Source organism: Balaenoptera borealis, assembly GCF_965194805.1.
Source record: "Balaenoptera borealis genome assembly, chromosome: 20".
NCBI lineage: Eukaryota > Metazoa > Chordata > Mammalia > Artiodactyla > Balaenopteridae > Balaenoptera > Balaenoptera borealis.
Window position 1 is genome coordinate 49,119,372 of NC_138879.1, and position 15,075 is coordinate 49,134,446.

Sequence of the window (15,075 nt, forward strand, 5' to 3'; positions counted from 1 at the left end):
CCATTGGTGCCTGCAGAGGAAAGCAGGGTGGATGCCCTGCCTCTGCATGAAGAAGTGACAAGGACATGCTTCCTTTTCACTGCTTTCTTTTGTTTCCTATTCATCTGGGGACTGTCTCTTCTGGGCGCTCATTAACTCCTGGCTTGCCAGTGCCCCGATGTGGGCAGTGATCTTATGACAAAAAAGTGTAGCTGTTTTCACAGAACGAGAAGTGGGGACACTTCTGGGGCAACCTCTGCATGTGTTTGTTAGGGTAGAGCTTTCAGTCCCTCACCCTTCCATTCCATTTTTTCTCCTTTTGGTCTTACCTGGAGTTTACAAGGGTGGCACCAAAGTAGGTTAAAAGTTTGGACTTATGTAGTTTATGATTTTAAAAATAACCCATCCAGGCCACTGGAGGCTGCAGTTCAATGGTTTTTAGGTTTTGCTCACCAGTTCTTGGGTCCCAAAAGGTGCCTTGGGGACAGGGGACAGGGACGGGCAGAGGTGGCACATCAGGGGCTCTGCCTTGGCCAGAGCAGCTGTGCTTTTACTGGTTTTGTATGTTGGAGTTCTAAGTGAGACTTCTGTGAGAAGACAGCAGAACTGTGTGTTGCCACAAAAGTTGGAAAACTACTTGTGTGGGACATCTTGGCCTCACTGTTGGGTTGAAAACATCCCAAACACGAATCCTGCTGGAGGCTGAATCCCAGGGCCGACAGGCGTTTTGGAGACCTTGGCTTTTCCCAGGGGCCCCTCCCTCTTGACAGAGACTGAGTAACTGTTCTCCCCAGGGCCATTTGCCAGCCCGGGCATGCTTTTTTCCCTCTCTTGTTGTATGGGGTATTCTGGCCCTCCAGCCCTGCAAAGGCAAGATCAGATTATCTTCTCTCTTGATCCAAATGAATTTTGTCCCTGGGGAAGCCCTGGGTCGAGCTTCCAGACAGTCAACGGAGAGGCTGTCTCAGCAGACCTCCTGGCTGACGCCCCGTCTTTCTCTCCCCGCCCTCTTTGTCTCTTTCAGTCAGCGGAGTTCTTTGAGATGCTGGAGAAAATGCAGGTGAGCATCCTCGTTGTCGGGGAGCCAAGCACCGGGTGGGGATGCTGCAGTGACCTCAGCGGACACGACACCAGCAGAACCCACAGGCAAAACTCGGGTGCTTGGAGGGAGGGCGGAGAAGAGAGAACTCACAGTCCTGATGGCCTGGACCACCTGAGGCCATTTCCATGTCGAACGGCACAGAGGATTCTGGGACGGCTCCCGCCTGAAGGATGGAGAGAAGACAGACAGAACCTGCCAGCAGGGCAGACGGATGTGGGGAGGGTTTGAGAGGGTCGGTTGTTCGTGGAATGGGTTGGAAGGAAAGCCCCTTCTTAGGGGACTCATCTCACGTCTGCGAGGCAGAGCAGCGGAGTGGGAGACAGACCTGAGTTCAAATCCTGCATCTAATACTCGCTAGCACTAGTTCCTTCCCTTTTCTAAGCTTCTCGCTCCTGTTTTCTGTCTACTCACAGCACCGTTCTCACCTCACTCTGACACCAGACGTGTGGCAGTTTTCCCACACTAAACAGTTCTGCGAAACCAGCTGGGTGCCCTACAGTTTCACTCAATTCTGAGACTGTCTACCTGGAGATAGGGTCAGATCCCACAGGTGAAGGGCTCAGTCTCACAGGACCACCCTCCTCCCCTGACTTCGACACCAATCCCAGGTCCAGGTTGGCACCTGTGCTTCTGACTCACTGGCTATAAATCAGAGGTTCCCACGACCGCCTCCTCGGGTTCGATTAATTTGCTAGAGTGGCTCACAGAACTCAGGAAAACAGTTTACTACTAGATGATCAGTTTATTATATAAAGCTGTAACTCAGGAACAGCCAGATGGAAGAATGGCCTAGGGCAAGGTATGTGGGAAGGGGTGCAAGCTTCTATGCCTTCTTTGGGCATAGCATGTGTTCACCAACCAGGAGGTTCCCAAAACCCTGTCCTTTTGGGTTTTTGTGGAGGCTTCTTTACATGGGCATGATTGATTAAATCATTGGCTATTGGCGATTGATTGAATCTCCAGCCCGTCTCCCCTCTCTGGAGGTTGGGGGTGGGGCTGAAAGTTCCAACCCTCTAATCGGGGTTGGTTCCCCTGGCAACAAGTCTCCATCCTTAGGGGCTTCCCAAAAGTTACCTCATTAACATAAACTTATAACAAGACACTCCTTTCACCTTTATGGCTCTGGAGTTGTTTCAGGAATCAAGGACAAAAGTCCAAATGCTATAACAAAAGATGCTCCCATTGCTCTTATCACCTGGGAAATTCCAAGGGTTTTAGGAGCTCTGTGCCTCAAATTGCATGAAGACCAAATATATATTTCTTATTATAAATCACAATATCACAGCTTCTATAAATAAGAATGCCTGCTTACATGTAAAATACCCACTTACATGGTTGTTGGGATGAAATGAGAAATATGTAAATACTTTGTAGGCACTGCACAAAAATCAGTGTTCAGTGTGGATTTGGGGGTCCTTTATAGTCACCCCTCACCAAGGGGTCAGGGCTCACAGATGAGAACCACTGCCCTAGGGAATATGGGGGGAGGTCCAGAAGGCTTAATAAGTGTAGGTGGGAAGAAGATGCTGATAATAGCCCACGTATTTCAAGCACTTCTCTGGGTTCAGAGATTGACAGGCATTATCTCATGTCTTCCTGACAAGGCCCACAGGAAGTAGGCATATTATTATTATCCCCATTTCACAGGTGAGAAAACTGAGGCACAGAGATATTAAATAAAACACTTAAGGGCTCAGGGCTAGTAAGTAGCTTCAAGGCTTAGCCACTGTATTACGGTGCTCTTTACCCTAAGTAGATGCTCCAGGCTCCAGGAAGGAGGATCCGGTAGTGATGGAAGCTCTAGGAGGAGAGGCAGAGAGCGTGCCCACAACGGGCCTGAGATGCAGGTGGAGATGCTGAGAAGGCAGCTGCTACCAGCAAGCGTGGTCCTCATGGGAAAGCCAGGTCTCCCTAAGGGAGGAGGGGGAGGGACTGTTTGAGGGAAAACTATTTTTTAGTGGTTGTGTCATTATCACGAGCAAGTTATTAAAATCCTGCTCTGTGCCCAGCAGTGTGTGGACTACAAACTGATTTATGTGCGTTTAGGGAACGTACAGTCAAGTTGCGGAAACAGGGAGGGCACCGGCCTTGACAGTGAGTGATGGGAGGCAGTGTGTAATAGGTGCTCAGTAAAGCTGGGATCTTCACCTCGAGCCATGGAATCCCCGCACTCTGGCAAGCTGGCGGGGAGTTTGCGGCTCACCCTGCCTTCTCTCTGCTTGCTCCCACGATCCACTCACCCCTCCCCGCTAGCCGGGGCCCCCGGCCTCCCCAACAAAGGGCTTCTCTGATCACAGAATCCAGCCCCACTTAACCGGCCTCATCGTCCTTGTGTTTCGAGGCTGCTGGGTTGTCCTCTCAACTAGATTGGGAGCCTGGCAAGGACAGGGATCTTTTTTTTTTTTTTTGCCGCCCTATGCAGCTTGTGGGATCTTAGTTCCCCGACCAGGGATTGAACCCACACCCTCTGCAGTGAAAACGTGGAGTCTTAACCACTGGACCACCAGGGAAGTCCCAGGGGTCTGGTTGCTTCCTGTGTGTCTCCACGGCAGGCGGCTGACACCCTTGGGCGGTTGGTCAGTTTCATCTCAGTTGAGACTGCTGGTGGCTGAAACCGGACTCCCCAGTGCTTGGACCTCTACCACGTGCCCACTGGGTCCCAGCCTCCAAGAGCCCACAGTTTCCAACTCCTCTGCCTGAATGAAACTCACATGGGGAGCGGCTTCTATGAAGTGTGGCTGGAGTCTGTGCTTGAGTGTGGGCGGCCTCTCTCGTGCTGCGGGCGTGAAGTCTGAGCCTCAGAGCAGTGGAGCATCCAGGGCACTCTGAGAGTTGTGAAGAGCTGAAACTAAGATCCAGGACTCCTGACCTCCCAGACCGAGAGTCTAGGCGTTTGAAGAAGGGCACAATCCCTGTGAAGCAACAGGGGCTGAGTGCACAAGCTTTGGATCCCTTTGGTCCTAGGTTCCAGTTCTAGCTGAGTATCCTTGGTCAAGTCACTCTACCTCTCTGAGCCTCAGTGTCTTCACGGCTGGGGCTGGGGGAGGGGGGCATAATCATAATACCTGTTGCAAAGGATGACACACAGAGACGGCCCAGTGCTGCGCGGTGGCTCTGTCGTGGGGGAAGGCACGGGAGGAGGTTTGCTGTCCTGCCCAGGGGCTGTTCCCAGGCAGGGATGACTAGTGCAGGACAAACAAAACAAACTCCTGACATCACCCCCGTCCCCATCCGCCCAGTTTGCCTTCCTGGGCAGGGTCTGCTGGCCGCTCAGGTGGTTTTTTATGCCTGTGTGTGGGAAGGAGCACCTGTCCAGCGGGAGGGGGCCCTCCCACGCCCTCCCACGCCCTCTTAAACAACACCGCAGGTGACTCAGCCCAGCCAAGTCTGGAGAAGCCCAAGTCTAAGTCCACCCAGTGAGCAGGAGTCTTGTGCTCTGAGAGCTGTGGGATAGGACCGTGCACTTGTAGACACACAGCCCAGCTTCAAATCCAGGTGCTGTCACTCACAAGCTGTGTGACGTTAGGCCAGCAACCTACTCCCTGGGCCTCAGTGTCCTCGTTGGTAAGTAGGTGCTGAGGGCTTCAAAGGAGACAACAGAGGGAGCGTCATGGAAGACCAAGATCCTGAGGTGTATTATTATGATCAGGCAGTGGCTGCTTCTGGACACTGTTCTCTCTAGAGGGGACCTGTTTCTCCTAGTGTGTCCCAGTGTGTCCCAGCGTCTCACACCATCGTTGGATTTATTCAAACAATCTTTGGAACACCATGTGCCCCCCTCCCTCAAAACCTAGTTAATTCAGAATGTGACTGTAGGACCAAGCCCTGCTCCCCGGAAGAGCACTTTCCAGATACCTGCAGATGATCCCCTTTAATCCAGGCCCAGTCATGGTGCCTGTCCCTTGCGGTGACACATACATCTATGAGGCGGGAGGGTGGGTGTTAGAATCTTCATTTTGCAGATGAAGCCATGGAGGCTGCAAGAGGCTCAACTTTGTCAAGGGTCATGGATAGTAAGACAGCGGCAGAGTGAGGACCGGGTGGCCTTCCTGTCACCCGTGGACCTTCCCACCAGGGAGGGGTGGAGCTGGTGTGGCATGAGGTCCAACATGTGGGCATCGATGACACCCGAAGATGCAGGTTCCCATCCTCACCCCTCACCTACTGGCTTTGAGAGAGCCTGGTGGAGATATTTAAGCCCCAAGACAAAAATGCTGCCTACCCGTAGTTTTACTATATAGTGATCACTCTTCCAAGGGCTTAACACACTCTCAACATTTAATCTTCACCACAAGAGTAGGTGATGTTTTCGTTCCCATTTTACAGATGGGAACACCGAGCTACAGAGAGGTTTTGTGACTTGCCCAAGGTCATCAGGTCATAAGGGACAGTGTTGGGATTTGAATCCTGGTCATCTGGCTTGAGCCCACGCTCTTAACCCACTATGCTGCTGCCTTGCCTGAGGCTGCTGTGAGGCCTGAGTGTGTAAGGGCCCAGCACATTCCAGCTGTTGCTGCTATTGTTACTAACCCCCAGCTAAGGCAGCTGCTCCTGATAGACTCCTCTGTTTGGCCTGTCTTCTGTGACCTTTGCTTTTCCATGGATCCTCTTTTCCTTGTTTCTGCAGGGGATCAAGCTTGAAGAGCAGAAGCCGGGACCCCAGAAGAACAAGGTGGGCTGGGCGGGTGACAGGCAGGGGACAGAGCTGGCATGCTGGGGTCTGCTATCTTACACTAACTCTTTTTTTTTTTTTTTTTTTATCAATTTTTTTTTTTAATTACACTATACTAGGTGTGCTTTATTTATTTATTAATGGCTGTGTTGGGTCTTCGTTTCTGTGCGAGGGCTTTCTCTAGTTGTGGCAAGAGGGGGCCACTCTTCATCGCGGTGCGCGGGCCTCTCACTATCGCGGCCTCTCTTGTTGCGGAGCACAGGCTCCAGACGCGCAGGCTCAGTAATTGTCTTACACGAACTCTTATTTTCACCAAGAGCCACTTAAGTGGCCACACTGTGTTGACCGGTGCACAGTGGGCAGCAAGGGGGGCCCTGGCTTGATGCCTTTGGGGCAGCTTCAGGGTGGTCTGGGGTGGAGGACTTGGTGAGACAAGGCTTGTGGCTCAGCTTGGCCTTTCTGCACCTGCTCCTGCAAACGGACCGCATGCAGCACGTAGGGGTGTCAGGCTCTATGCTCCAGGCTCCAGAGGCATCACCTCTCAGCTTCAGCTTCCATTGCCAAGGCCCAGGCATGCAGCTTATCACTTAGAGGTTAACCCCCTTTCCTGGAGGGGGCTAGGTGGGACCAGAGGTCCTCTTCCTGTTACAGCATCCTAGGGTGAGAAGCTGGGTCACAGGAGTGTGGGACTCAGCGCTCTGCGTACTGCATCTTCAGCTGGCAGGGTTTGCACTCAGGTTCTGTCAGTTTGGGGAAGAACTCAAGCCAGATCCCAGAGCTGCCTCTAGGCTGTTCTGTCCGGTGTTCTTCCCACTGATGCTCCCAAAGCCCTGGTGCAGCCTGCCAGGCCCCCTAGCCTACTCCTTACCCCATCTGGAGTAAGGAGTGGAGAGGGGAATGGAAACAGTGATCAGACTTTCTGGGCATTGCCGGGACTAATGGTGACATTGTCTGGTTTGTCTTGCAGGACGACTACATTCCGTACCCCAGCATCGACGAGGTAGGAGCCCCCCTGGCCGCACTGCAGCTCTGGGTCCTGTCTTTGTGGGGGGGCCGGGGTAGCTGATGGTGATGATGATGTTGATGGTCCCTGCCCCACCCCACGTGGGAGAGAACCCTGGCCCTGGGACTTGAGGGCTTGAGGCCTCTTGCCATCTTTCCCTTTGTGACCTCAGCTTTTCCATGTTTAAATTGGGGGTACCCATCCAAGCTTTGCACCTCTGATACTACAGGGTTGGTGGAGCTGGAGATGTTGTAGGGCTTAGGGGAGGGGTTCATGTTGCTGCTTTTGGCCTCAAAGACGGGATCCCCTCCTTGGAGCAGTTCAGAGGTTGGAGGGCACCCCGACTGGCACCTCTCCCCACCTCCTGCAGACCCAGGGCAGGCTGCAGTGGAAGACCCTCCCTGTGCCCCTAGGTGGTGGAGAAGGGAGGCCCGTACCCGCTGATCGTCCTGCCCCAGTTTGGGGGCTATTGGATCGAGGACCCTGAGAACGTGAGCACGCCGACCTCCCTGGGCAGCAGCATCTGTGAGGAGGAGGAAGAGGACAACCTCAGCCCCAGCACGTTTGGCTACAAGCTCGAGTGCAAGGGTGAAGCCAGGGCCTACCGCAGGCACTTCCTGGGGAAGGTGAGGCCCAGGGGGCCCGGGGGCAAAAATAGCTGCTGGAGGGGGAGGGCCCCAGGGACCCAGCATTCCTCTCCAGTTGCCCCTTTATCTCTGTCTCTCCTCTTCGAAGTCGCCCGCCCCGTCCTTGCTGCCTGCCTGTGTCCTCGTTGGAGAGGTCTGACCGACTCTGCTCCTGGGCAGGGGTAGGGCGGACGGAGGGTGTGCAGAAGTTAGGAAGGCTCTTGGTGTGATGAGTCTGGGTGGGGATCACCCCCAACAAATATTTTAGGAGGTGATGGAATGGGTAGTGTTTGGGGGTGAAGGAGGGTGGAAGGAACAAATATATTCTCACACCTTGGAAGTCTGTTTCTGTCAAAATGGTACAAGTCTCTCGTGTCCTCATTCATGCGGGTCCCCCTGAGTACTTGTACTGGATGATGTGCTGTGAGCCTCTGATGGCTTAAAAGTGACAAAGTTACATTTCTTTAAATATATTCTGCCCATTAGACTTGCCAGGTTCTGGAAGTCCTGAAGGCAGATTCCGGAAATCTCTGGCCTAAGGCAGCTTTGCAGTCTTAGGAGCTGCATCAGAACCCCCTGGGGAAGGTGTTAAAGTGCAGATTCGAGGGTCGCATCCTGATATGGCCTGTCTGGTATGGGCTCCCTGGGCCAGGAAGAGACCCACTGTCCAGAGGACCTCCTGGCTCCCCTTGGGTGGAGGTGCCAGTGGTCCTCCTAGCTTTATTCCCACAAATATTCTGAATTGGCAAGCGTTGCCCCTGGAAGCAAGGAAGTGGACGCGATATCTTGTGGTGAAGAACTTGGGCTTTGGTCAAGACAGGTGTGGGTCTGAACCCTGGATCTTTCACTATTAGTTGTGCGACCCTGGACAGTTAACAACTCTGAACTTGGTTTACCCATCTGTGAAATGGAGGTGATGTTTTCTCCTGCATAAAGTTGTAGTCAGGATTAAAGGAGATGAGGGCGATTAGGCCCTCGGCCCAGTGCCTGGCACATCCTGGGACTCAGTTGGGCCTCTTACTGTGACCCTTCTCCTTCTTCCCCTCCTCCACCCTCCCCCCATCATCACCAATAGCAGCCACAGCAGTAGCACCCTTCTCTTCCGCATTGCTATGGGGCTTCTGACTCCTGGTGAAGGAGGTGATTTGGGGGGGAACCTGTCTGGAGGGTCCCCTCCTCCCCGCTAACACCTGATTTCCATCTCTAGGATCATTTAAACTTCTACTGTACCGGCAGCAGTTTGGGGAACTTGCTCCTGTCCATCAAGTGTGAGGAGGCGGATGGTATTGAGTACCTTCGGATCATTCTCAGGTGGGGCTTCTGCACTGTTAGAGGCCACGCCTCTAGTGGCCAGGACCCAGAAATACCAGTCTGACCAGTCTGCTCTGGGTGTGCTGGGGAAACGGACCTGGCTGGAATCTTGGGGCTATGTCTGAGTTGCCAGGCAGGGAGACCAGGTGTTTATTAAGAAAGGAAGCAGTTTTCTTTGCTGAGGTTCACCTGGCTAGAAATGATGTTTGCAAGGCAAGGAAGAGAAGAGTCCATTAAATCGCTAGAGCCAATTTTCTGAGGGAGTAATACCTGGATCCGCATCTCCTAATAGGATTTTGAGCTAGGTGAACCTCTGTAAAGAAAATTACTTCCTTTCTTAATAAAAATCAGACCCAGGTTGGGTAGAATTTCTGAGTAAGAAGATAATTGAACACAAAGATCTAACCCTCTTTTTCTGGTATATAGCCTATCTGAAATGCTGCACCTGGACTAAAAATGAGAGAAAGATGCCCAGCACACAGCATACTTTGATGATTTTGTTTTGTTTGTTTGTAATCTGTGGGGTAGTTAGGACTGTAATGTAGGTGATATTGAGAGTTGAACCCCATTGCTTCTTCCTTAGAAAGCAATGTAGTGTGGGAATATATGAAATTGGAGATTTGGGGACAATTCTGTGCTGTTTAGAAGTAAGGGTGAGCCCTGGAACAGTCAGGGGTCTTTCTACATGGAACCACTTTTGTTGTTTGGGGTCAGTAGCATTTGAAATCAGTGCCCTGGGGAGCCCAAGCTCAAATGTGGCTCTCCCAAACAGAAATCCAGCGAGTGGGGTGGCAGAGAGAAGCCATTCACCAGCTAGGAAGTTGGATAATCACATCGTGTACCCAGAGTAATGGCCAAATTGAAAACCAGACATAAAAAAATTGGTCCCACAGCCTAGTAACTTTACCAGGCACAAAGAAGAAATTATGCAGAGATGAAATTCCTCTGCTGGCAGTGACTCCTGTCCCAGCTTCTTCCTCATTCCCTGTAGGCTTCTGGATTATTTAATTGATGTCTTATAACAACCAGCTCTCTAGCCTAAAATCTGAGGAGAGTATTCTAACAGCATCTGTGTGTGCCATGAGAGTTGCCAAGGAGAATCTACTCACAGTTTGGAGATAAATAACAAGACTGAGTAGATGTCTCCTTTTTCAAGTTTGGATATAAAAAGAAGGAGAGGGGAAAAAAAACCCCTCATAGTTTGGTGAAAGAAAAGATTCTGCATCTAAAAAAGTATAACCTAGCATTTAGAAGGTAGGGGAATAACCAAGCTTTGAAAAGAATTTGTCATAGAAAGCCAAGTAAAATTTAGATATCTATTAACTTTGTGTTTTCAGCAGACTTCTAGAAAAAAATAAACTGTTTTAAAGACAAAAGATTAAATAAGGCAATAGAATGATATGAAGAAGGTGCTGGTTAAATTAAGGAAATAATATAAAAAAACTAAAAATGGCCAAGTAGAATTCTAAATGATATTACAAACAGTAGAGAGCAGAATCTACTTTGTGGAAAACCCAGTTAGTAATATTGAGAATAAGCTTAAGAAGCTCTCACATAATTCAAAGGTAAACACAACAACTGTAAAATGATAAGCAAAATTATAATGAATGTGGAGGATAGTGAATAGGAGTTAAACATGTGGATAATGGATGTTCTTAAGCTGATTGAAAATTTAAATCTGCAGATCAAAATGACTCACCAAATGTCAGACAAAATCAATGAAAGGAAACTAATAGCTGGACATATTCTGATGAAAATTTAATATTCCATGGATATAAAATCACTGGTAGAATGAAAACATTTCAAATAAGAAAGGATGACAAAGAAAACATACCCATATAGAAAAAGAGAGAAAATAGAGGAATCATAAATAAATAAATATGATAATGGAAATAAGTCTGAGTACATAGATGATGTATAATAAATATAAATTAGTTAAATTCCACTATTACACAGAAAAGATTCTCAGTTTGGGTCATCTCTCCAAAGGGCAAAAAAAATCAATAAATTAATTTTATTAAAGAAAGTAACTGTATATTTAAAAAGAAAAGTGTTGAGAAAAAGTTATAACAATCAAATCTGAAAAGAAAGCAGAGTGGGCAATATTAATATGGAAAAACAGAATTAAAGGCAAAACAATCAGTGTGACAAAGAGGGCTGTTGTCTATTTGTGAAAGATAAAATCCACAGCGAAGATATCTTATGAACCTTTTTGTTGTTAATAGTATATATTTTAACATAATATATGTGTATATATATATATATATATACACATATATATATAGTGATTAAAATATGGAGAAATTGGCAGAATACAATTGTAGCGGTAGATTTTAACATACTTCTTACCACTTGACATCGACTAGGGTAGGGAATGAGAGGGTATGGATAATCTCATTAATATTATTTATGTCAATTGTATATATGTATCTTTATATGTATCTTTACCTATACTTGGCTATCAAACTTTGGTCCTCTCATGGAGATTTCTGCTTCTTTTCAAGTGTCTATGGAATATTTACACAAATTGATCATAAGGTAGATAGGGCTTTAAAACAAAACCTAGACTTCTAGGCTCCAACCATTTAAAAAAATAACAAATTGTTATACATATATAACAATTATATATAACATATATGTGTAACATATATACACATATATATGTTATATATATACATATATAACATACATACATATATATTTGAATATAAATATGTAAGATATATAAAGACATGAATAACTATATATCTTCCCATTTCCTCATTTCCCTAGCATTCTGTAGAACCTAGTGTTCTGTAACTTGCATCTCTTAACAATATATCTAGAGTTCTTTCCATATTAGTACATAAAGAGTTTCTTAATTCCTTTCACTGCTGCATAGTATTCTATTACCTGAATGTGAAATAATTTATTTAATAGATCCCCTATTAATGGCCATTGTCAGTCTTTCAGTATCACAAATAATGCTGCAATGAATAACCTTGTACAAATGTTAATTTGTATGGACTAAAATAATTTCTCAGAAGTAAAATAGCTGGATCAAAACATAAATGCACATGTATTTTAATAGATTTGCCAAATTGCCTTCAGTAGGAGCTGTATAAATTTGAACTTGGATTTTTGCCAATCTGATAGTTGAAAATGGTATTTTAGTATAGTTTAAATTCATAATAATTTTATTGAATTATCTTGGGCATGTCTTCATGTATTTAAGGATCACATGTATTTATTTTCTGTGAACTGTCTGTTCATAAGCTTTGCTCCTATTTTTAAAAAAAGAATTGTTAGCCCAAATTTCTATTTTTAAAAATCTTACAGATCATTCTTGATAGCAGTAGATTTAGGAACCAGAGTTTTGAGCCACAGAGTAAATCTAAATAAATTTTAAAAATCAGACACTTTGGGCTTCCCTGGTGCCGCAGTGGTTGAGAATCTGCCTGCCAATGCGGGGGACACGGGTTCGAGCCCTGGTCTGGGAAGATCCCACATGCCGCGGAGCAACTAGGCCCGTGAGCCACAATTACTGAGCCTGCGCATCTGGAGCCTGTGCTCCGCAACCAGAGAGGCCGCGATAGTGAGAGGCCCGCGCACCGCGATGAAGAGTGGTCCCCACTTGCCGCAACTAGAGAAAGCCCTCGCACAGAAACGAAGACCTAACACAGCCATAAATAAATAAATAAATAAAATTAAAAAAAAAAAAATCAGACACCTTGCTGGATATATTTGCTTACAATTTGACAGTAAAACTACAAATTAATAACAGTAATGTTTAAAAAACTCACTTAACCACTTAGAAGTAGGCTATCTCAACACTTTCCTAAATAGCTGTTGGGCCAAAGAGGAAATCAAAGCTGAAGTTATAGAATATTTATAAAATAATGACATTTAAAATATTACATCTAAAAGCTTATGGGTTGTGTCCAAAGCTATACTTAGAAGAAAATTAATTGCCTTAAAAAGTTCCTTATTCAAAAAGAAAGAATCATATTTGTAAGTTGTTGTTAGTAACCTCTCTGTGCCTCAGTTTGTTTACCTGTGAAATGGTGATGGTAGTATCCACCTTAAAATTACTGAATGCATATTATGTGTCAGAACCTGATACATTGTAGCTACTCAAGAATGGTAGCTGCTATTATTATCAATATTATTACTTAAAGTAAGAGGAAGGAGTTAACAAAGATTAAAGCTGAAACAAATAAATTAGAAATAAAAAAACCTCATGAGATTTGATAAGTAAATCTAAACTACAGATTTATTTATAGCCTAGAAAAAGATAAACTTCTGTTGAGGGAACAAAATAACAACAAAATAGGTAACTATTCAGCTAGTCAAATACAGATAAAAAGAGAAAATAAAAATACACAAAATTAGGCATTAAGAAGGCATATAACCACAGACGTAAAGAAGATCAAACAATTTAACAATAGATGTTAATAGACATTATGTTCAACCAATGCTATTATATTGAAAATTTTATTTGAAGCAGATGCCTTTCTGGGAAAGTATACATTACTAAATTTAACATGAGGTGAAAAACCTGACCGGCTCAGTAATAATAATGGAATAAATTGAAAAAGTTCTCAAAGAATGATCTCTCCAAAAGTTTCTAGATCTAAAAAAAAAAAAAAGTTTCTATATCTAGATGGTTTGCAGGTAGTTATTTGAAACTTGTAAGGAACAGATTTCCTTAGAATTTCAAAGATAAATAGGAAATATTAAAGATACTTAAGGATAAAGACAGATTATTTGTGAATGACAGCTAGGCTGAGAGCAGACTTCTTATCAGCCATGGGACAGTGGGACAATATCTTTAAAGTGGTGGTAGACAGCTGTTTCAGACATTTAAAAAAAATGAAGGGAATATATCACTTACAGACTCTCCCTGAAAGAATTACTAAAGGATGTACTTCAGCTAGAAGAAAAGAGAAACCAAAAGGAAAGATGCAACTAAAAAGTGAGAGGAAATAGGTAAACTATGTTTATAAGTTTAATTACTGACTGGAAAAAGGAAGTATTTTTTTTTTAAAAAAAGGATTCTTGAACTAAATTTATAAACAAATGTAGGAAGGACAGTGGGAGGGAAGAGTTCAGTAGCTATTGTGTCCCCTCCTTCCTCAGGAGAGAGATAGCAAGTGTTTAGAGTTTGTTGGAAAAATATAAATATGTGTATTGGAAGTTACAGGAATACAATATATAGCTCTAAACTAGCAGAGGGATATAAAGAGAATTAAAAAATCTTTATCATACTGAAGTCAGGAAAGGAGAAAAAGGAAAGAAAACACAGGGTTATTAAAAACACAAAATGATAAAAAATAATTCTAAATACATTAGCAATCACAAGTATAAATTAGCCTATGAAAATATCAGGCTATCAGATTGGACTAAAAATGCAGCTATACTCTACTTAATAAGAGACATGTCTACAGAAAAACGACATGGAAAGATTTAAAATAAAGAAATAAAAAAAGATATGCTGGAGAAATACTAACCAAGAAGGCTGGTGAGCAATAGTAATATCAGACAAAATAGAGTTTTAGGGAAAAAGTATTAGTAGGGATAAAAGGAACACTCCTTTGTAACTTGGGAATCCTTCCCTACTCCTGATTTTCTTGCTCTGTGTGGCACCCCTGGCTCTCTTCACCCTCTTGATACAAGGCTAAATTTGGGAGTAAGAACTTGATGTGTACAGCTGTGTTCTTTTCCCTTTCCCTCTTGGCTGCCCTCAGGGCATTCCCCCTGCTCTCTGTACTGTAAGTCCCACCTGAGCAGACCCCACGGGAGGAGGCTTGCCCCTGCCCAGCACTGCCTGTGGGTGTGGGTAACTCTGGGGTGTGGTCAGAAGACCCACTGCACCTTCACAGTAAGCTCATGTGCTTCCTCTTCACCTTTATCAGTGCCAAAGGAGTTATTTTAATTCCCGAATTACTTTTAATTTCTTTTTTTCTGTATTTGTTCATAACTTGGGCAGAGAAGGATGCCCTTTACTGGACCCCTCAGAGGCCTCAGCCTACATGATGATCAAAAGAACAGTCCACCTGGAAGATCTAACAGTCATGAACTTGTATTTAGTAACATAGTCTTGAATTTAAAAAGGCAAAAACTGGTAGGAATGTAAGAAGCAGACAAATCCTCATAGTGGGAGATTTCAGTAACATCTCTCAGATGCCAATGGACCAAGTAGACAAAAAATTGTGAGGCTATAGAAGATTTGAACAACACAGTTAACAAATTTGATCTTGTAACATACATTCTTGAACTCAACAGAAGAGAAAAAAATACATTCTTTTTCAAGCTCAGATGGAACATGAAAAAAAAGTCCATGTATCAAGTCAGCAAATTTCAAATAATTAATATCATGTAGGGTATGTTTCCTGAATATGCA

The 15,075-nt window shown here is 45.3% G+C and overlaps 1 protein-coding gene across 13 annotated transcripts in view; it reads left to right on the forward strand.

The window, feature by feature from the left end:
• RAP1GAP2 (RAP1 GTPase activating protein 2) overlaps positions 1–15,075 on the forward strand; it is a 215,481-nt gene that overhangs the window by 154,750 nt on the left and 45,656 nt on the right. For 9 of the 13 annotated variants that reach the window (XM_082370628.1, XM_082370633.1, XM_082370638.1 and 6 more), the window contains 5 exons: positions 1,004–1,039; positions 5,709–5,753; positions 6,721–6,753; positions 7,170–7,382; positions 8,590–8,693. In XM_082370628.1, coding sequence (XP_082226754.1) covers positions 1,004–1,039; positions 5,709–5,753; positions 6,721–6,753; positions 7,170–7,382; positions 8,590–8,693 — 431 coding nt within the window. The remainder of the gene's footprint in view (positions 1–1,003; positions 1,040–5,708; positions 5,754–6,720; positions 6,754–7,169; positions 7,383–8,589; positions 8,694–15,075) is intronic. The other 4 variants (XM_082370634.1, XM_082370635.1, XM_082370630.1 and 1 more) reach the window with 1 other exon arrangement.